Source organism: Sminthopsis crassicaudata, chromosome 3 (assembly GCF_048593235.1).
Source record: "Sminthopsis crassicaudata isolate SCR6 chromosome 3, ASM4859323v1, whole genome shotgun sequence".
Lineage (NCBI taxonomy): Eukaryota > Metazoa > Chordata > Mammalia > Dasyuromorphia > Dasyuridae > Sminthopsis > Sminthopsis crassicaudata.
The window spans coordinates 447954707-447978301 of record NC_133619.1 but is presented as its reverse complement, the minus strand read 5'-3'; the positions used below and the strand labels follow the sequence as shown (position 1 = coordinate 447978301).

Genomic DNA, 23595 nt, shown 5'->3' with positions numbered 1-23595 from the left:
ATGAAACGCCATTCTCATTCTAAATTCATGAGCCTATGACCATGAATATCAGGATTAAATATAATGAAATTTTTGTGGAGTAAATAATTATGCTGATGTTCATTTACTGATATAAGATTTGGTTAATCACCTAATTGGGTAGGTTTCATCCTTTCTTCTTTGCCTTTCATGTTCAGGAAGAGATTCCCAGCCAAATGATAAGCTCCAGTCAAAATTTCCACGATTATGATTATATCCATAAGGAGAAGGTTTGTTGAATTCAAAAGTATTAAGATCTATTGATGCAATATCTGGACTTACAACTGCTGTGTAGTTCTCAGCTATTCTTGCCAACAAAGGTTCTAACCAGCCATAAAAACACTCACCTGGAGGGAACAAAATTTTAATTAGCTCAAAAACAATCTGAGTATTTTTTAACAGAAAAAAATAAGTATGCTATAAAATTATTTACATTTTGGATGTTACTTAATTTAAAACTGGCTGCCAACCCTCCCCCTTTTTGCCTAATAAGCTCTTTCAAAGACAAAAAGCCTTAATGGAAATGTTCTGAGTTATTATTATTGACATTTAAAATGCACTGAATTCATAAACCCAAGAGATAAAATAAGTATCTAAAAAAGGAGCTGGACAGGGAGGAAGAAGTGCACTCAAACATTCATAATAATGATTGATAATAGTAAAATGGTAAAGAATGCAAAAAACACATGCTCCTAGAAGAGATAATAGACAATAAAGATGGATCAGGACAAAAGCAATTTGGCCCAAAGATTGTTCATGGTGACTACTATAAAAAGCAAAACCAAAAACTAGTAAGTAGTTTACATTTTCCATAATCTTGATAAAATAAGAATAGAGATGAATAATACCAATCTGCAAGGAATTTGATAGGAAAATTTCTTAGAAGGCTTTGAAGATCTTAAAAATATTATTACGGACTATAATTTCTTATCTTCTGAAGAACATGCTTTTAAAAATGAAAGTTCATTATAAAAAAGGTCAAGATTAATGATTGCTAGAAAGCAGCAGGATCAAATGCTATAAGGAACAGAGCTCCATGTGACAGGTGGAAGCTCACCCTCTTAGTCACAGGTACAAGTTGTGAAGGTTGTCACCTTTATTATGGGAGAACTGGTACTGAAGAAGAGGCAACAAAAGCAGTGTCCCTGAAAGACCAAAGGTTGAGCAATTTTTGGGACAAGGATAGAAAGAAAAGTAGATTCTCTTTAACATTCATAATATTAGAAGACTAAATTACATATACTTACAGTGGGAATCTAAAAAGGTGAGCGTTTCAGCAGTTGCTACTGATGCTCCTAGTAACCGAGCATTGATCAGACCTTGTCTTTCTTTTTGTCGGACAATTTTTACTATTTGAAATTGCTTAACATATTCATCTAGTTTATCATGCAAATATTCTGTAAGAAAAGCATTCTAGTTTAATTTTAAGAATTTATTTTCATACTCAACACCTAGAAGTAAAATATATAAAATACAATTTTAAAACTACAAATAATATACCAAAACAAAAACAATGCAAAATGAATAAAAAAAATCAAGAAAAAACTGTTTTAATCTCCAATTTAACTCTATGTAGCTGAATGAAAATCAATTTTCTCAAATATTCTAAGCTATGACTTGCACCACCAACACACAAAATACATATCTTCTACCTTCCATATAAATCAATGACAAAAATTTGGGGGGAAAATATGAAGACTAGAAATAGTATAAATGACTGTCAAGTGGGACCAGAAGAAGGTAGAGGTCAAGAGATTTTACTAAGTGACAAATTAAACACATTTGGATTTAAAGAAGCAGATTGTAATATAAATTTTCAAAATTTAGAATGAAAACAAAATTTTAAATAAAGAATATATAATTTGGAATAAATCAGAGATGCAACTATCTGGGGAAAATAACTACCTAGATGTGTTGTCAGAAGGCTTATAATTAACGCCAACTAGCCTTATAGCCTAGTAAATCTTAGAGCCTTATAAAATGCTAAGTTTCCAAGATATAATTAGCACAAAAGCATATGTTAATTAAAATTAAGGAAATATGTATCAAAATGCCTATTACAAGAAACTTGTAATTCCAAACTAAGATAATTTTCTATTGGCTAAAAATTGGGACAAGCAAGTAATACAAAAAGCCAACAAATCAATCAGATATGGTCACTATTTATAAACATTTGCCCATCTGTTCACAAATAACTAACTCTTGGTTACATATTTATGCTACATGTGTCCTTCCTATACTGGTTCTTAGTTTTTACAATTGCCTCGATTAGATATAGGAACATGGAGAAGGCAAAGGCATAATCAAATATGTATAGGTGCATCAAATTCATTGTTTCTTCTATTACTTTTTAGAAAGAACAATAGAGTTCACAGCTTAAAACATGAAGGAGGTGGGATTCTAGAATCAACTGAGTAGAAAACAGTTCCCTAAATACTAATTCCTAGAGATATAAGTGGAAAAAAATTGTCAAGAAAACATAATAGGTGTGTTCTACTTTAGCAAAGAAATTTCAAACAGATATATTACAGGTATTTCAACGTATACAATTCTTTTATTTATTCATTTACTTTTAGGGAGGCTGGGATTCCCTATCTCACTCATGTTGGAAGTGCAATAACTTTACTCACAAATCTTATCCCATTATCATATAGCACCAGGAACTTTGGCTTGCTATGTTTCTGACCCTGGTTGGCTTCCCTTTCAGGCAATCTTATCCCCATAGTCTTCCCTACCTTTAGGGGCTTGCAATCAGTAATAAAAAGTATCTGCCACAACTTTTTTAGTTAATTTTTTTTAAAGGAACCACAGTAGGTTTCCTTTCACAAAAGCAGCCAACCCTCTCCAATGTTTAAACACAAACACACACACACACACACACACACACACACACACAAACACAATTAGAAAGTTAGATTTCAATGCTTCAGATCATGGTAATCTCAATCTCCTCTAAATACAATCCATACTATTCATTTGGTTTTTTATGTCTTCTTTGTCACACATTGCTGTTAAACTCTTGTGTTGTTCTTTAATTTTAACACACTTATATCTCATCTTCCCATCTATATTATGTAATTAAGCAGAGAGGAAGGTAGTATTTTATATTTCCCCCTCCCCCAACTTCCAACAGTTAGTTTATTGAACATATCTTCAATAAATAATTATAGGATTGTAAGATTTTTTTATAGTTAGAAAGGCAATGATCATTTAATCTGGTAAAAAAACAAACAAACAAACAAACTAACATTTGAAGAAGCTGTGAAAGAAGGAGACCTAAAGAGCTTCAGAACACAAAAAGGGACTGATTGAATAAAGACATACTTGCCTATAGTTAAGACAAAAAGTTAGGCTACCTTCTATAACTATTTAGAAATCTGAAGAGAAGGTAATACTCCCCAAATTGGTTGTTTCAAAATATTTAATTTATTCTATTTAAATAGCCCTGAAGTTATGAAAAGTATACTTTATAATTTTTCTTCAGCTTCTAAAATAACTTTTAAATGTTCACTCCTATTTATCTCAACTTTCCTTCAATACAGAGGATCCAAAGGAAAATGGCAAATCTCTAAGAAGAGAGATTGATAGATGGATAACTGTTTCTAATTAGATTTTAGCCAACCCCAACGATCTTATAAAAGATAATCTAATTGCATTTTTTTCTTACCGTCCTCACTAGCATCATCTACCAAAATGATTTCTTTCAGCAGTATGGCTGGTGAAGAATACAGTACACTGTGGACTGTTCTAAGCAGAGTAGACCATGCTTCATTGTGAAAAATTATTATGACACTTGTGGTGGGCAAGGAAGGACAGCGCTTAAATTTTTGCTCAATACATCTGGAAGTTAAAAAAATAACCGAAGTTATATATTTCACATTTTACCTCAGATCTACTATTACTTACATCAACTTTAAATGATTTTTTTTTCCTTTTATAAACATTTCTGAGGACTGCAGTTGAAGGTGATGGATATTTATTATATTTGCTATAATGCCAACAGATCAATAAAAAATTCTTTTAGAAAGGACTTTTTGTCCAAGGCTACCAAATCCATGAAAAGGCAACTGTTAACAGTGTAGTAGGTATGTACAAAGTAACATATCATAGTATTGTAGCTTCAGTTAGCATAACAATTACACATCTCATATAAATATTTATGGAAGAAACAATCTATAGATGTAATCTGAATAATATTACTAATTCTTCCCCTCAAAAAACCTGACTTTCTCTCCCCATTTAACCTCTAAATATTTAATATGTTATCACATAAATTCTCAGAATACAATATTCATACAAAAATTTAGTTGTTAAAACTTTATTTTACAAGATAAGTTAACACTAATACAGTTACTTCTTTTATACTCTACTAAAAGAGGGAAAATGATTTTCTCAAAAATGTTACATCAAAAAATACTAATCTAAAATAAAATACTCAACAAATGAGAACACCATAGTATATTTAAAAGTTTGAAAGGACCTCAGAAATTATCTAATTACTGACTTAAAATATGAATCCCCTTTACAACATATCTGATAAATAGTCCACAAAAAATTTTATCCATATGATTCTCAAATATGCATATCCAGCCTTCAGTTACTCTTCCAAATTCCAATTCTCCATCCCCAACTATCTATGGGACATTTCCACCTAGATGTTTCATAGGCATATCCCAAACAAAACTCTTTATCTCTTCTTCCCAACCCTATTTTCTTCTTAATTTCCTTCTTCTTTTGGTGACTTTTCCATTCTTTTAACTACCCATGTAATCTAGGAGCCATTCTCAACTTTTCACTAATCCTCACTTTCTATATTCAATCAAATAATGCCAAACTTCTCAAGTACTCCATCATCAATCTCTCACAATCTGGATTCCTCCACCAAAATATAGACACACACACACACATCCTCTTTTCTTTTTGCCCAGGAAGACCCCGATTGCTTTCCATGTACCAATCACTCCCATATTACATGCTATTGACAAACTTATTTCTAAAATCCAAGTCTGACCATTATACTCCCTGCTCAGAAAGCTTCAGTGGTTTATTTGAAATAAAAATGAGGAATCCTTTGATGCAATAATACCACTACTAAAACAATATATCAAAGATTTTTTAAAAAAAGAATCTGCATGTAGAAAAATATTTATAGCAGCCCTTTTTATAGTGGCAAAGAAGTAGAAATTGAGGGGATGCCCATCAATTGGCATTTAATGGCTGAACAAATTGTGGTACGTGATCGTGATTGAATACTATTGTGCTATATGAAATGATGAGAATAGTTTCACAAAAAAACCTAGAAAGATTTAACCAGAATCAGAAAATTGTATACAATAACAGCAGTATTGTATATCTGTGAAAGACTTAGCTATTTTCAGCAATATCTTAATGCAGACAATTTCAAAGAACTTATTAAAAAAAAAAAAATGGTAGCCACCTCCAGAGAGAGAACTAATGAAGTCCGAATGTAGATTGAAGAATACTAATTTCTTCTTACTTTTTTTGAAAATAAATTTTTAGATCTTTGTTCTCTTTTACAACATAAATAATATGGAAATTTTACATGACTAAACTACACATGTATAACCTGTATCAAATCACTTGCCTTTCTCAATTGAAGAGGGAGAAAAGGCAGGTAGGGAGAAAATCTGTACCCAAAATTTTTAAAAACAAATGTTAAAAATTTTTAATATGTAATTGGGAAAAATAAAATATATAAATAAAAAAATCAGGGTAGGTGGGAGGTGGAAGAAGGAAAGAAGCACTTTTGGAGGCTATAGATACCAAAAAAGGACTAACTGAATTTTGAAGGAAACCAGGAATTCCAAAATAGTTCTAAAGGCAACCAAAAGTAATCAGTGCAATACTCATGGAAGCAAAGCAAAAACAAAACAAAACAAAACAAAAAAAATTAGAAATAAAGTAGGTGCCCATTAACCTCTACTATGTGCTAGTAAGGGAATATTACTATGTAGGAAGATATTACAAAAATGAGGAATTCAAACAAATGGAATGATTTGTATGAATGGATGTAGAGCAAAATTAAATAGAACCAAGAGAAATGCATAATGATTATAAAAGTGTAAATGAAAAGATAACTGAAAGGAAGTTGAAGGACATGAAAAGTCAATTTAGGTGCTGGACAAAAGAAAAGAAACCATCTTTACTCTTGAGCCAAAGAAATATTAAAGCATACTATTATGTATATTTTCAGATGTGGTCACTGCACAAGAATTCTTTGCTTAAATTTTCCTCTTTGTTCTAAGGCATTCAACGGAGGACTGGGGCTAAAATCACTATATGAAGACAAATCAATAAAATGCTTTACTTTTTAAATGCTGTCTTGATCTTTGTCCATACCTATCTTTTAAAATATTTCCTATTTTCTTCTTATAAGAATCACTCATGATTGCATCATCAAAATTTAGTTCTTGAGAATCTTTCATTCCTTTTTTAAGCCTACTCTGTTTTAAGATTCTCAGACTATGGAATCCTGCATATTTTGTCTTTCTGAAATCTTTTAAACATAAGGTGCTATCGCTGAATTCTAACATAATTTCTAAAATAATGTGGTGACTTATTCCCAAGATTTCTATTGTTCCAATTTAATTTTTTTTTGGGGGGGTGAAGAAAAGGGGTTAAGTGACTTGTCCAGGGTCAAACATCTAAAAAGGGTTAAGTATCTGAATCCAGATTTGAGCTCAAGTCCTCCTGACTTCAGGGCTGGTATTCTATCCAACTATCTAGCTGTCCAACTCTTTCCAGTTCCTTTTGGTTGAATCAGGTCCAGAATAGCTCTCCCCAAACTGTTTTCTCGACTATCTGAAGGATGGATTTGCCAACAATGCACATGGGCTTTTACCAAATTCTCTGCCTTTAACAGAGGCAACTCCAGCGGAGTTTGGAAGGCTGAAACTCAATCTCAACTAAATTTTGCCCCTGTTCCAGATCATCAGGAACATGCATCATTCACTTACTCCCTTTGGACTATCTCTATGTTCCTATCATGTTCCTTCCCACTCTTAATTTAACCTAATGTTCAATAGTTAAAACATTCATTATAAATTAACATTACAAACATCAGTAACATCAAAATCATAATACCAAAGATAAATCTTTATTGGCTTTTCTGTTTTTACCTCTCTGTCACTTTTTTATTTTATATTTTTTTGCATATTCTTCTGCCTTCAATGGATGTTACATAATCTTATAAATGCCAAAAGTAGTGTGGTAAGTCTTACCATTTTTTTGCAATCAGAACCATCTGACGCCTGAGTTATATCAAAGTCTAGCAGGATCCTTGTTTTGTTTAATCTCCTCAGTATGAAACCCAGTTGGGCCATGTCTAGAGTACTGAGGACTCCAAATGGAGAACATTGTGGAAGAATGTTTGTGTGTCCTAAGGGAGGCAACCAAAATGGCTAAAGTCTTTGAATTCATACTTAATAAGAATTGAAGAAATTTGGTACCTTTAGTCTAAAGAACAAGATATTCAGGAAGAATATGATATCAACTTTTGAATTATCTGAAAGGTTGATATATGAATGAGGGATTAAATTTCTGCTTCTTGGACCCAGATGACCCAGAATCAAGAACAATACTTGGAAACAGAAATGAGAGAACTTAGATTTGTCATAGGAAAAATATTTACCAGTAATTAAAGGTATGTTTAAGTGTTAGAAGATGCCTCAGAAGTTAATGTGTCACTTCTTTACTCTTAAGTCTTAAAAAAACAACAACAACAAAAAAAAACTGAATTGTGGGTATATTAGATGGGGTATTTTAATTTAGATATGGATTATATCAGATGGCTTCTGAGGCTGCTTTCACTTTGTATTCTGTCCCAAAAAGAACACTTCTCTCTTATTCTAACTATAATTTTTTAAACAATTTTTTAAAACAAATTTTAGCTTTTTATTTTCAAAATACATGCAAAGATAATTTTCAAGATTCACCCTGGCAATACCTTGTGTTCCAATTTTTTCTCACTCCCTTCCCTCCACTCCCCTTCCCCTAGACAGCAAGTTAATTTAATTTATGTCTAACTATAATTTAAAAGTAATGGTCTTTCCTGAATCAAGGCCCCATACTATTTAAGTGTAAAATATATAACTATTATCATGAAAAACAAGATTAACAAATGCAAAGCTGACTTTTTAGCATGGTACATGGAAAACAAAAATAAAACCATAATAAAATGTGTGAAAATTATCTAAAGTTCTAGAATTCATATTTTCACATTTTTTTTTAAAGTTTGGCATTTTTATTGTCTTACAAGTATTCTCTGTTCAAAGAAGTATTTAGAAAAAATGGAAGGTAGCTTTTTTAATGCTTCTAACCTTTTGTTATTCTAATAACTAATTGTCATTCATAAAACTCTAAACAAAAATATGGAGCAATTCTTGAGAATTAAATATAAACAAACCAATTTTTCTATAAATATCACTTTTTCTTTTTGTTAAGTTTTAGCTACAATTTTATGTAAAGCCTTCAGTTTCTAAAATTAAGGTGGAAAAAATGACTATGCAAGCAAACTAATATTTTCATGAAGTTTCATTGAAGAATCTCCTTTTAACTTCTATTCAATAATTAGCACAAGGTGCTTCTTTTTAAGTCTTTTCTTGGGGGGGGGGGGAAGAGGGAGAAACTACATAAATCCTTGAAGGTGATAAAAGTAAAATACCCATATATTTTAAAAATTTTACCCCAAAACTGGAATAGGATCTTTTAACTCTAGTCTTTTAGAGGATCTGAACAAGATTTGTTTAAAAATAATTTTATACAGTGTATTTAATATGCAATAATAGTTTAATAGATGTGTATAACTTTTGTCATTCTTTCTAGTTGCAAGTTAGTTATGATTTTTCACATCCTAGAGGTGATTTTAAAAGCTGTTAAGCAAACTAAAAAAATGTTAGAATAAATGCTATTGTTATCAGTATACCTGCTTAAGTATAAAGGCACAAGATAAGTATAAAATTTAAGCAAACAATGGACACACCCTTGCCTTTCCTATTCTAACAGCATTCAATTTTGGCAATTAAACAGTTTGCATTGAAGGGGAGGGGAGAACCTAATTACTTTACATCCCAATTAAACCAGATTATACTGAAACTGAAGTTGGAAGGATGGGTTTCTTTTCCTTTCTAACTCTGGTAGTCTTTTCTATGTGACCTTAGGTAAGTTAATATAATTCTTACAGTAACATGAAATGAAAGAACATGGGTAGAATGTTTTAGTTGTGATACAAAGAGCTATGTAAATAAAATTGATTTTTCCTAATAATAAAGCAATTGAAATGTGCTCTCAAAATACTTTTAAGTGCTCTCCTCTCAGTCATTTTCAGTCATTTAACAGTAACAAAACAAACAAAAAACCCAAAGTTAAATATCTTTTATATATAATATATAGAGAGCTTAAAATTATTTTTCAAAAGATTGCCTTCAGACTCAGATACTTAGGTACTGATTTAAACACACTAACACCACTGTGAATTAAAAAACCATGGGTAGGTAGATTGTCAACATACTCAGGAGGTCGAGTGTCTGGTCCAAGGTCTCGGTGCAATGAAATCCGGTCACTAACAAAAGCATTAAAACAGTGTTTGGCTTCCCCATTCTCTTTTTCCTTTTGTTCTTCAGGACTTAAATTTTCTGGCTTGAATGATTTCCCAGAAGCACCAGGGGCATTGGAGTCCTGAGGTGGACGATCTAGAAAAGGCTTCAATTCTGCTGCTGTGTAATGGCCTTGCAAACATGGTCTATCTCCAGCATTATTATTTTGTCTAACAGGGGCTTTAATCTGCAATTTGGGCATCACATCTTTAATATTGTTCACAGCTTCTATCATTAGATCAAACATCTTGTTTTTGTTTTTCTCCATCCCTGATACATCTTTGGAATCTTGAACGCTTACTTCTCTTTGCATTAAAATCAAAAACACCATAAAAAAAAAAATCACTGCACCAAACTTCCAGAGCTTTTTGTGATGAAAAAGTTTTTTACAGAATAGTTTTATCAGTAGTCTTATGTGAGCCATTCTGACATTAACAGTTTGTCACTTGAATAACAACAGTTATAACTTCCTCTATTACTTGTGTTCTTTATCATATATTTGCTTGCCAAAAGATTTCTTGAAATAGTAACACCTAGAAAGAACAATAGGCAATGTTAGTATATAAGCAATCTAAAAACAGGTGAGGACATGCACACACATACACACAGGTGTGCACACACACATACATACACACACATCCCCATCATTGATAACAAATATTTTAAAGAATGAGATATATAAAATTGCCAATTATGTTTTGATATTTCTCACTAAGTAATAAATGCTTTTGAAACATTTTTCTTTTTTAATATATAAAAGAATAAATAAATTCATTTAATTTATTACCAGCAGAGAATCCAATTGAGCTAATTGTTGGGGACAACAAGGGTTCTAAAAGAAAATATGCATTTATAGGTGTCAGCTAAATATATGAAAAATAGATAAAAAGTCTACATATATTCCTAACCCTGAGGAAAGCTATTAGCTCCATTTTATAGTTGAGGAAACTGAGGCAGCCAGAGGCTAAATGACTCTCCAGGATCCCAAAACTAGTATCTCATAAGGATGCATTAAAACCCAGATTTTCCTAACCCCCGGCCATTCACTCATAGGCTTTTGGAAAAAGCTACGGACATGTAGCCTAGAAAATAAGACACAAAATTCTAGGTCTAATTTGTTCATTGATTATCAGAACTGGAGAGAAAAGTAGTAATAATTTCTATATAATAAAAATAAGTCTGAATTCCCAACTCCATTTCACCATGATCAGAATTGTCCTATACTTCATACATTAAGTTCTATTTTCTAATTATAATTAAACAAGGTAAATAAACTTGTCTATTCTTTGAAGCAGTAATAAAAGAGAGGTTCATGCTGGTAATACTTGATACAATATAGAAAGATGAAAAAAGAAAAAAAATCTATTGATCATAGGACTTCTCTACATTCAATACACTCCTTTGGCTTTATATTGGTTTGAAAAAAAAAAAAAAGTAGATTCTTCTCTATAGCTTTTAAAGCCTTCAATGCCATCGAGGCATGAAATCAGAAAAGATTCATCTTTCTGAGTTCAAATTTGGCCCCAGACACTGATTAGCTATGTTACATTAGCTAGGCAAGTCACTTAACCTTGTTTGCCTCAGTTTGCTCATCTGTAAAATAGATTAGAGAAGGAAATGGCAAATCAATCCAGTATCTTTGCCAATAAAACCCCAGAGTTATGAAGAATCAGACACAACTGAAATGACAACAATAAAAATAATTTGGCCCTGACTAATCATTTCAATCTTACCAGCCATTACTTTCTCTTCTAAACTGTAATCCAGCCAAACTAGACTTTTCTCTGTTCAACACTCCATCTGCTATCTCCCATGCCTTTGTACTTGTCTCACATGTCCAGAAAGCATTCCTTTCTCCCCCCCCCCTGTATGAAAAACAGCTCAAGCACCATCTTGTTTGGGACATCTTTCTTCACATTCCCAACTGCCAGTACCCTCTCTCCCACACTACCTTGTATTTAACTGCTTTGTCTACTTTTGTATTTATTCACTTTATATTTAGGTTTTATAAGTACTTATTTCTCTCATTAGAAGGTAAGCTCCTTGGGAATAAGAATTGTTGCAATCTTTGTACTTGTGCCTTCACAGTACCTGGCACATAGTAAGTAGGCAATGAATAAATGCATAAGGGGCTTTAAAATTTGTTTTAGAATTGCTGTTTTTGGCAGATGTAAACATATCTAGAGAAGCATATTTTTAAAGTAGATTTGAGCTTTTCTGAATCTTATTACCAGAAAATAGGCTTGAGTCAAACAGGTCTATTACCACTTGTCAAGATGATTATTATGAACTCTTGATTCAACATCAGATGTTTATAGAGCACACCCAATGCTCACCAGGGAGTGGAAAGGAAAAAAGCCAGTGACAAGCTTGTCCTGGATCATCCAGATAGGAAAACTAGAGACAGATTTTCTCAAAGTTGCTAGAGATAGCTCATGAGAAATGAGAGTTACTGCCAGGAGAGCTTTAATCTACTCTGATTTAAAAATTTAATTCAGGAGGGCCTGAATTCAAATGTGGCCTTAAACACTTAAAACTTTCTAGTTGTGTGATCCTGGACAAGTCACTTAACCCTATTTGCCTTAAGCTACACACACACACACACACACACACACACACATATATATATATACATTTATATAATAATGTATATAAATGTATATATATATATAAAATATTTGTTATAAATCCTTATAAGGACATTGCTAAGACTGACACCCCATTAACAAGGATTCTAGAACTAAGAAAGCATAGTATTTGGTTCTCCACAGATTGTTTTCTGAATAACATCCTAAATGTCATAGCAGATACTGACCTCTTAAAGATTTCAATAAGATACTCAATCTGGTACAGAGAAAAGTAGCTGTTTCCCTCAAATACAAACAGCAATGTGACATCAAGGAACACATTAATAGTAAGTTACACTTTGATTAAGGATATTAAATACACACACACATATATGTTTTTCTACTGGTATATTATGAAATTTAGGATAAATCAGAAGGTTTGGCATTTCTCCTTAGGAAAAAGTTGACAGTTCTTGTCAACTTGGCGAGTGTCCAAATCTGCCGATTTCTTAACACCCAATAGACTTATAAAAAAGGAGGCCCATTTGAGTTTGGACATTAAAAAAACTATCCACCAGTGAAAACCCAGGGCAGCTGAAAATGAAAGCCAGATGGAGTTGGCACAAGAACAATGACCTAAAAGGATTTAACTTACAGAGAAGGGCCAAAGACTAAAAGTAACGCAAACGAAGCATTAGGCTATTATAATTCTGTAATGGTATTTTTTAAAAAAATGAAAAATGTTCTGTAGCCAACTTTTTTTATTTGTTTCATCCATATTTTATAGATGGTGAAATCAAGTCAAAGAGCAATCCAGCAATTGAGCCAAGATCGCACAGTGGATGACAAAAGGATCCAGATTCAAATTTTGGTTCTATTTCACTACCTGTATGAACTTGGATCAGCATCAATCTTGCTAATTCTCAACTTTCTTATCTGCAAATTGAGATGATTGGTCCAGTTGTCTTCTATGGTACCCTTCTGCTCAAAATCCTGTGCTCTTTCACTCCTATATCTAGGACCAATGAGGTCAATTTGCAATATTTTTAGAATAGTATTTTTTAAAGAACTGCACTGTGCTTTACCTTTCTCTAAATATATACACACACTTACACATATGTACATCATCTCAGTCAAGCATAAATGCCTACTATGTGCCAGGCTCTATGCCAAGTTCTGCAATTACAAAGAAAGGCAAAAACATGATCCTCTGAAACACATTGTTTTAATTAATTTTATTCCATTTTCAATTAAGATGCATTTATTTTCTCTCCCTCTTATCTCCTTCCTTCTTCCTCTGTCCCACCTCTATGGGAGAAAAAGAAAAGAAAAAAATATTTTTTGGACAAATATACATAGTGAAGTCAAATAAGTTCTTAAATAGGTCATGTCTAAAATATATATGTCTTATTCAACATCTGGAGTCCATTACCTTAGTTAAGAGGTGTTTCAGCTTCAATTCTCTATTATTATGGTTGATCATTATGTGATCAGAGTTCTCAGTTCTTTCAAAATTGCTGGTCTTTATGATGTGTCTATTACTGTAAAAAGTATATTTCTGTTATTGTTCATTTCACTATGCATCAGTTCAAACGAGTCATCCCAAGTTTTTCTGAAACCACCCAAATTTATTATTTCTTATGGTATAATAGTATATCATTATAATTCATATATCAATTTGTTAAGCAACTTCCCCAATTGATGGCTACCTATTTGGTCATCACAAAAAGAACTGCTATAAATTCTATTTATATACGGATGAGTTTCTTTTCTTTGATCTCTTTCAAGGAATTCACATTCTAATAGAGTGGAGGGATCCCTGAGCAACCAGCAAATTATTATGTATATATAAGACAGCAGATAAACAGAGAAAGGTAGGAAAGGTGCAGATTTTTGAAAGGCAATGGAGTTGAAGATGGGGGTCTGGGTGTGTGTGTATGTGTGTGAGAGACATGGTCAGATCTCTGCTTTAGTAAAATCACTACTGCATATTGTAAAGTTAATCAACATGGTAAAATACATCTTAAAAGGTCTGGTAACTGATCATACAGTAATCTACCATAACTCTAAAGGACACATGAAATAAAATATTATTCACTTCCAGATGCTCTTTGAATACAAATTGAAGTATATATATTTTCCTTACTTAAAAAAAAAATATATGGTTAAGATAGAAATGTTTTGCCTGACTTCATATGTATAATGAATATCATATTTCTTGGCTTCTCAATGAGTAAGGGAGAGAACTTGAACTGAAAATAACAATAAAATAAAATAAAAATCGCTATTGCAGCTGAATGGAAGATAGATTTGAATGGAGAGAGACTTGAAGCAAGGGAAATCAATTAGAAGACTATTTCAATAATCTAGGAGTAAGGTGATGAGGATTTGCAACATGATAATGACTCTTAGTGTACTGAAGAAGTATAGGAGAAAGTTGTAAAAGCAGAAATGCCAGCACTTCACAAGAAATCAGAAATCTGGAATATGAGGAGTTGAAAATAACATGTTTACCAAACTGAATACCAAACTGGTAGTGTCTTCAATAGTAAAAGGAAAGTCAGGAAGGAGGTGAGGAGGGTTTTGGGGGATAGAAAATGAGTTCTGGTGTAGACATTTTGACTTTAAAATTCCTGTAGGATATCCAGCTGTTGTTGGACTAAAGGCAATTGGTGATGCAGGACAAGAGCTTGGAAGAGACTAGATTTGGATATAAAGATCTGGGAATCATCTCTAATGAGACAATATTGAATTCATTGGAGCTGATGAAATCATCAAGAGAAACAGTATAGAAAGAAAAGAGAAGAGAATCTAGGAAAAGAGCCTTGAGGAACACTCAGAATTAGTGGAGCATTATCTGGATGAAGATTCAGCAAGAGACTAGGATTTGTTGGTAGAAGAATAACAGGAGAGAGTTATGTCATGAAAACCTAGAATGGAGATGGCATTTAGAAGAAGGGTGATCAAAAATTTCAAAAGCTATAAATAGAACAGGAAGGTTAAAGAAAGAAAAAAGACCATCAGATTTATCAATTACTTTAGACAGCAGTTTCAGGTAAATGATGAGGTCAGAAGCCAGAGAAGGTTTAGAAATAAGTGAAAGGAAAGGAAAACAGGCACCAATTATAGATGATTTTTTCTTTTTTTTTTTTTTTGCTGAGGCAATTGGGATCAAGTGACTTGCCCAAGATCACACAACTAGGAAGTGTCTGAGATTAGATTTGAACTTGGGTCCTCCTGACTTCAGGTCTGGTGCTCTATCCACTGCACCACATACCTGCCCCAAGACAAACCTCTTTACTTACATAAGAAATCTCATTCTCTCTCATCTCTTTAGTATATTGTTCCCTTTCTATTATTCTTTCTCTAATCTTTACCCTTGGTCTAATAATGACTGCTTCTCTATGTCTAATAAATAAGCCCAAAGCTTCCTCATCAAAACAAAACAAAACAAAACAAAAAAACAAACCTACCTGACCTGTCCATCACTGCTATCATACCATCTCTATCTCAAGGATACCACCATCCTCCCAATTAACAATGTATGCAATCTAGGTGTCATCTTTAACTTCTCACTCTTATCTACCTCCCCTATTTTTAAAACATGGTTAAGGTAGAAGTGTTTTGCATGACTTCATATGTATAATGAGTATCATATTTCTTGGCTTCTCAATGAGAGAGGGAGAGAACTTGCAACTGAAAATAAAAATATTGTTACATCCTCAAGGCTTCATGCCTGGACTATTTTAGGTACTTGTTAGCTCACATCTGGACTATTGCAATAGTCTACTTGTTGATTTTCCTTCCATAAAATCCTCTCCACTGCAGTCTATCTTATCTTCTTCTCATCTCTCAATGAGATTTTCCAAAATCAGTCATCCACGTGGCTTCCTATCACTTTTCAGATCAACTCAAAAATCCTCAGTTTGGCTTTTAAAATTCTTCTAGATTTAGCCCTTTCCTAACTTTCTAATCTTATCCCTTACTTTACGCTCTTTCTCCACTTACTTTGCACTTCAGTGACACTGATCTCTTTTGCTGTTCTTTGGCCACAACACACAGTCTCCCAACTGAATGTTTTTGTTGGCTGTCCTCCATGCCTGGAAGGCTTTTCCTATCTCTACCTCCCAGCTTCCCTGGCATCCTTTAAGATTCAGCTTAACCATTCTCCAATTGATAAATGGTCAAAGGAAATGAACAGACAATTTTCAGATGAAGAAATTGAAACTATTTCTAGTTATAGTTGAAGGTACTCTAAATCATTATCAAAAATGCAAATTAAGATAACTTTGAGTTATCACTACACACTTCTCTGGCTAAGATGATAGGAAAAGATAAGGATGAATGTTGGAGGCAATTCGGGGAATAACTGGGACACTAATACATTACTGGTGGAGTTGTGAATTGATTCAAACCATTTTGGAGAACAATTTGGAATTATGCCCAAAGGGCTATCAAACTGTGCATACCCTTTGATCCAGCAGTGTTTCCACTGGGCTTATATCCTAAAGAGATCTTAAAGGAGAGAAAGGGATCCACATGTGCAAGAATGTTTGTGGCAGCCCTTTTAGTAGTGACAAGGAACTGGAAATTGAGTGATTGCCCATCAGTTGGAGAATGGCTGAGTAAGTTATGGCATATGAATGTTATAGAATATTATTGTTCTGTAAGAAATGATTAGCAGGATGATTTCAGAGAAGTCTGGAGAGGCTTACATGAACAGATGCTAAGTGAAGTGAGCAGAACTAGGAGATCATTGTACATAACAAGATTACACAATGATCAATTTTGATAAACATAGCTCAACAATGAGATGATTCAGGCAGTAGATGAAGAGATTGAAAATTTGATTAAGAGTGATAAGAAAGGCTATTTACTCCTCTGAACCTATGATTTCATCAGTGCAGATACTCTCTTCACCAATGCACATTAGCTGTTCTCTTGCAACTTAGAGTTTCAAAGATTTGCCAGGAGCACTGAAAGGATAAGCAACTTACCATGAGTGACCCATCTAATGCACTTCAGAAAAAAGACGTGAACTCAGATTTTCCTCATTGTAAGGCTGACTCTATATATCATCCCACATTTCCTCTCATATAAAGTAATATTCTTTTCTTCAATTATACAAAAAAAAAGTTTTGTATCACCTTATTTATATTGGCTTGTATGTGCTTAGTCTGTTATATCATTCTTTTCTTCAATTATACAAAAAAAGTTTTGTATCAACTTTTTTTATATTGTTTTATATATGTTTAGTCTGTTATATTATATCATTTATCTTTACTTAATTATAATTTCTTTTCACTTGGCTCCCAGATCAATATATCAAGATCCATTGTCTCTTAGGCACAGTGGTTAGCATTTATATGGAGATTCAAGATTTCCAAAGAGCTTTACAAGTATTTTCTCTTTTTATCATAACTCCAAACAACAGATGCTATTATTACTCTTATTTTATAGAGAAGGAAACTGAGGCAAACAGAGGTCAAGTGACTTGTTCAGGTCACACAGTAAGTATCTGAGGATGGATTTGAATGTGATTCTTCCTAAATCTATAACACAAATAAAAATTCCCATTTGATTATTCCTTCATGATTTGGCTCCAACCTGCCTTTCAAACTATTATTATATATTATTCCCCTTCCCAAATACTAGCTTCTAGACACACTGGACCCTTTGCTGTTTTTCATATGTGACATTTCCATTCAAAAGGACTAACTCTTTCTCCTATGCCTCCAATGTACTCCCTTTTCTTTCACTTCTTAGACTATTCTTATTCAAAACCCAGTTTAAATGCTACTTTGTATATTAAGTCATTCCCCAACCTATAATTTCATGAGTGCAAAAACTCTCTCCACCAATAAAAACTAACAGCTCTCCTCCAGCTGCTGTGGTAGGTAGATGGAGAGTGTACTGAAGTTAGGAAGATTCATCTTCATGAGTTCAAATCAGGCCTAAAACAATTACTACCTGTAACCCTAGAAAAATCACTTAGTCCTGTTTTCCTCAGTTTTCTCATCTGTAAAATGAGCTGGAGAAGGAAATAGCAAATCACCCCAGAATCTGTGCCAAGAAAATCCCAAATGGGGTTAAACATGACTGAAAAAGGAATGAACAATAAAAATTGCAGCTGCTGTCGACTTCCTCCCAAAAATTACTTTGTAATATATAGATACATATATAATACATACATACATATGTGTAAGTGTATATATTATTTCTCTTGAAAGAAAACGTTTCACAAGAGAGGGACAGTTTCATTTGTCTTTGTGTTTCCAGTACCTAGCATACTGTCTGGCTCTTAATAAGTAAGCTTTTAATAAGTGCTTGGTTGATTTTCATTTACTTTATGTTAATATAATAAGACAAGAGTCCAAATCTTCTGTCTAAAATCCTTGTTGTGCTATAATATGACTTAGAAACTAAGAGGGCCCAGAGAACTTTCTGTGGCTTTCTTCCACTAACACATTAAAAAAGAAGGCATATCAGATGAGTCTGTATTCACTTTGAAACGGAGAATAATAGAATGAGTTATGAGCCTGAGCCAAAGAACAGAAACAACAAGAGAGAGATCAGGAGTGGGGACATACCTACTGTGTATACTCCTAATAGGGTATCCCAGAAGAAGTCCTTTACAGGCCTTAGGGAAGGGAAAAGGACCATGAAAGTTCTAAGCCTGAGCTCTATCAGGGTTACAGATTAATTGTTAAGTATGGATTTGTGAAATTTGTTCAACTGTCCCCGAGGTAATTTTGCTTCTTCAACCCCAACTATCTGAATAGATTTTGAAATAACGTAAAGAGGGTCCATAAAACCAGAATCTCCAAAAGGCCAGCTTCCAGGCAGACTTTGAAACTTAATGGAAGAATGTAACACAAACAACAGGTTCATCTCAAAGCTGTATAATATATATTTGTATATAAAAGATGACTGATGGCTGAATATTTGTTTCTATACATCTTCTTTAAAAGGTTTTCTTCAAATCCACACAAGCCAACAACTGCAAACCATAAAAGGTCATATATGCCTCACCATATTTTTTAATGTACAGATGGTAAAAAAAAATAGACTATTTTTAAATAGACATTCTTTTCTATTCTAGAGATATTAATTTGTGCCTTGATTTTTTTAAAACCATGTTAGCAAGAATAACAAACTATAAGTAAAATATAAAGAACCTGGCCAGTTCCATTGCATTACTATGGCAATTTTGTAAAAATTATTTAAAAGCAGCATCTTGCATCCCCACTTTTATCACTGAATGATAAAAGTGAAAGAAAGTTAGAGACCCTCTAGCGCTAGAACATAAAGGGTTCTTAATGGTTCCTGAACTTTTATTTTTATGTTTGATAACTATATTTCAATATAATTGGTTTCCTTTACAACTCTATGTATTTTATTTTATGCATTTAAAAACGTTTTGAAATGACCAAAGTGGTCCATGATACATAAAGAAAAGGTTAAGAATTGTTGATTCCCACTCCCTCCTTTCTTTCTTCTTCTTCTTCTTCTTCTTTTTTTTTTTAATAGTTTTTATTTACCAGATATATGCATGGGTAATTTTACAACATTGACAATTGCCAAACCTTTTGTTCTAATTTTCCCCCTCCTTCCCCTCCCCAGAAGGCAGGTTGACCAATACATGTTAAATATATTAAGTGTAAATTAAATACAATATATGTATATATGTCCAAATAGTTGTTTTGCTGTACAAAAAGAATCATACTTTGAAACAGTGTACAATTAGCCTGTGAAGGAAATCCAAAATTCAGGCAGACAAAATTAGAGGGATTGGGAATTCTACGTAGTGGTTCATAGTCATCTCCCAGAGATCTTTTGCTGGGTGTAGCTGGTTCAGTTAATTACTGCTCAATTGGAACTGATTTGGTTCATCTCATTGTTGAAAATGGCCACAGCCATCAGAATTGAAAATCATATAGTATTATTGTTGAAGTATACATTGATCTCCTGGTCCTGCTCATTTCACTCAGCATCAGTTCATATAAGTCTCTCCAGGCCTTTTTGAAATCATCCTGTTGGTCATTTCTTACATAATATTCATATACAACAATTTATTCAGCCAATCTCCAATTGATGGACATACACGAAGCTTCCAGTTTCTGGCCACTACAAAGCCACTCCCTCCTTTCACAGATGACGAATGAGACCAAAGGAAATGTTTCTTCTTCTTTAAATCTCATAGCTCATAGGTAAGAGAACTGGGATTTAAACTCAGGTCTACTTTCTCCAAATTCATGCTTCCTCTCTGAAATGTTGCTTTTCAGATTTAGGAGACTGCTGCTGCCTTTGTTTGCAGCAAGAATAAATTGTTGTCCTTATTTATTTTCAAATATGGTTCCTCTGAGCACTTTAGAGTCAATTGAAAAGTAATGATCCTAAAGAACAGATAAGGAAGCATACCTATCTTTCTTCCAAACAAGGGGTTAGAAGGAGGGTATACTATGAATAATATTGTCAAACCCAGCTATTACCTGGATTGCTTTTGCTTAGCTATTTTCTTATTAGAAGGTAAGATTCAAATGACCTGGAGTAGAGGATAACCCAGAAATGACTGAAACATTAACCCAAAAATTCAAAGTTCAATGGATTTAAACATGGTTTCAGTTTAAATTTAATTGGCACAGGGGATAAGTACACTAGCTTAGTTTGCATTGGCTACCTAGTTAAAAAATGGCTTACAAATCATGTGAATAACTGTACTAGGCAAAAGGTGGTCAAGTACAGATGAAAATCAGAGTACAGATTAAGAAAAATAAGGTATTGTGGATAATATTTCATTGGAACTTTGCCAGACTCTCATAGCATTATCATCTGGATTTCTTAATTTACTTTAAAAACCTTGACCTACTAATAAACTCTTAAGTATGTGGGCAGAAATTTTATTAAGTGTCCCAAATCTCCCTCTGAAAGTGTTTGGGGGAGTGACAGGAAGTAATTTCTCCTTGCATTGGGGTCAAATTTCATGGTGACTTAGCCATGTGATTTGTTAGTTTTGATTACATCTGGCTCTGCACTTGGATCACCACCTTCAACCTCAAGAAGAAAATGGTTCAAAGAGGTCACATTCTGTAGAAGAAATAAAACCATGGCTGCACTACAAGCTGGAGTTAGAAGTAGGGAGAAAGGGAGGGACACAGGACATTCTTAGACCACAGCAACAAGATCAACAGAAGCAAACTAACTTTGCAGGCATCTAGCTATCAGAAAGAGGATGGCTTTTTGTTTAAAGGCCTTCTATTTTCAAAACAGATGCATAAAAGGATGGTTTCTTTGGCAGTAATTTGTACTATAAAGACAAGACCATTCAGTACACAGATTAAGAGATGATGGATGGTCGAACTTGCAATATTTCAAGGGTACAGAGATAAAAATCATTATCTTTGAATATGAAAAGATCAAGACATAGGTTTAAACCAGGATAAACCCCAAGGATAAGTCAATCTTGAATAGAATAAAATGCATTCCTGCCAGTGTAACCATTTTATTATGTGTCACACAATTTTCAACTACGGCTATGTGTACCATTACCACCACTAGTGAATATAGAACATATTTCATATAAAGAAATACATGAAAAAGATTATCATATGAAAAACAAGATTGTTTTTAAAGGTAAAGTATCACCACAAATAAAGCAATTTGATCCAGTGGAGAAAATATTGGATTTGGTATTGAGAAACCTGGGTTTAAATATTACCAACGTGATCATAAGTCATTTTTAATATTTTATAACATTTATAACCTTTTTTAATCTCAAGTTGCTTTTTTTTTTTTAAATTTATAAGATGGATTTGGAGTAGATCACCAAAAAGGAGCCTTTCAATTCTAAATTTATAATGCTATTAGTCACTTAACTCTATTTGCTTCAATTCCTCATCTGTAAAATAGGCTGGAGAAGGAAATGGAAAAATACATGACAGTATATGACAGTAACAAATTGGACACAATTGAAAACAGCTCCCTAACAACATAGGCTCACTATAACAGTGATTTGAACGGATTTAGGTCCTAACTACAGTGTTTATTATTTAGTTTAGAACTTTAAACCCTTTTTAAAAAAGCAGATGTTATCTTGGAAGAATTACATAAACTATTTTCATTCTCAACTTACTTTAATAGGGACCCAAGAAAACAGCATGCCTGGCAAATTTTTAAAAATATTATATTCTGAGGGGCTGAGCATTTTGGGTTCCCTCTGTTCTCTGAAGTGGGAAGCATCAAGCAGCCAAGAAAGTGTGAGAACACTGGGTCTCTTGAAGAAGGTTCTAAAATAGGAATGGGAAAACAGGAGAAAAACTTGCTTACTTCACTATTTGTCAGAAAATGCTTATATGAAACCAAGCAAAGAACTCACCCAACTGTCTATTTTTTTGTTCCACAATTGGGGTTGAGTGGGGGAGAGGGGTAGGGGCCAGTGATTTAGTTGTTGATCTCAAAGAAATTTTTAGTTGTTGAGTTTTCAACCAGTTAGAAAAAGATCCCATTTAATCCTGCACCAATTTGTAGTGTTCCTTTAGCACTTTTTTTTTTTTTGGGGGGGGGGAGAGAGGGGAGAAGAAATCATCTGATGTCATCACCTGACTGAATTAAATTATAATGGAAACTTAAGGAAATCAGCTTGAATAATAAGCTTACCCAAAAGTGGATTTTTATGCAGCTGCTGCAAATTAAAAATCTTTACAGTTTGGGTAGGTGAAGGTAAAGTAGATTTATTTATTCTTAATGCAAAGCAGAAACAGTCTATCAATTTTTTCATAGGTTTCAGCTAGATGAGATGCAAGATGATTTTTAAGTATTTACACAGTTCTTAATATTTGTTTTAACAGTTAGGTAATTTACATCGGCAATTATAAAACTTTTATTCATCTTTATCATGTCAGAATGACCTGGCATATACTGAGTCAAGAGATATAACTCAATTCAATAACATGTTTAAATGCCTACTCTCTGCAAGTCACTCAGATGCAGGCATAGATTTTCCTCAAGGATTTCATATTCTACAGGGGCAATACACCAGCAACACAGAGAAATAAAGTGTATACTTTATTCCCTTCTTTTCAGAGGGATATAATGTAATTGCACAAAGAGAAAAGCACAAATAACCTGGGATCCAGAAAAGTCTAGTATAGGAAATGGTAATAGGTTTGTGTTGAGTAGGAGACTCAGAGATAAGGCAAGTAACAAATAATTAGTAGTAAAGAATAGAAATGGCAATTTTGTTTCAATAAAAAGGAAGAAAAGCAAAAAAAAAAAAAATTGAACGCAAATAAAGGTTTGAAAGATTGATGGAGTAGTTTGTCACTATCAGATCCTGAATAGAAAGCAAAGTCACAACTTCACAAATTTAATTTCCTTCCCCACCCCCAGGAAAAAGT

The 23595-nt window shown here is 33.2% G+C and overlaps 1 protein-coding gene across 5 annotated transcripts in view; it reads right to left on the bottom strand.

Annotated features, from left to right (window-relative positions):
* Nucleotides 1-23595, bottom strand: part of GALNT3 (polypeptide N-acetylgalactosaminyltransferase 3) — a 52253-nt gene that overhangs the window by 15113 nt on the left and 13545 nt on the right. For 3 of the 5 annotated variants that reach the window (XM_074303221.1, XM_074303219.1, XM_074303222.1), the window contains 5 exons: nt 13632-13740; nt 9548-10165; nt 3686-3858; nt 1266-1415; nt 131-365 (listed from right to left, as the gene is read on the bottom strand). In XM_074303221.1, coding sequence (XP_074159322.1) covers nt 131-365; nt 1266-1415; nt 3686-3858; nt 9548-10056 — 1067 coding nt within the window. In that variant the 5' untranslated portion in view covers nt 10057-10165; nt 13632-13740. Of the gene's footprint in view, nt 1-130; nt 366-1265; nt 1416-3685; nt 3859-9547; nt 10166-13631; nt 13741-22331; nt 22352-23595 lie in introns of those variants that run through there. The other 2 variants (XM_074303223.1, XM_074303220.1) reach the window with 2 other exon arrangements.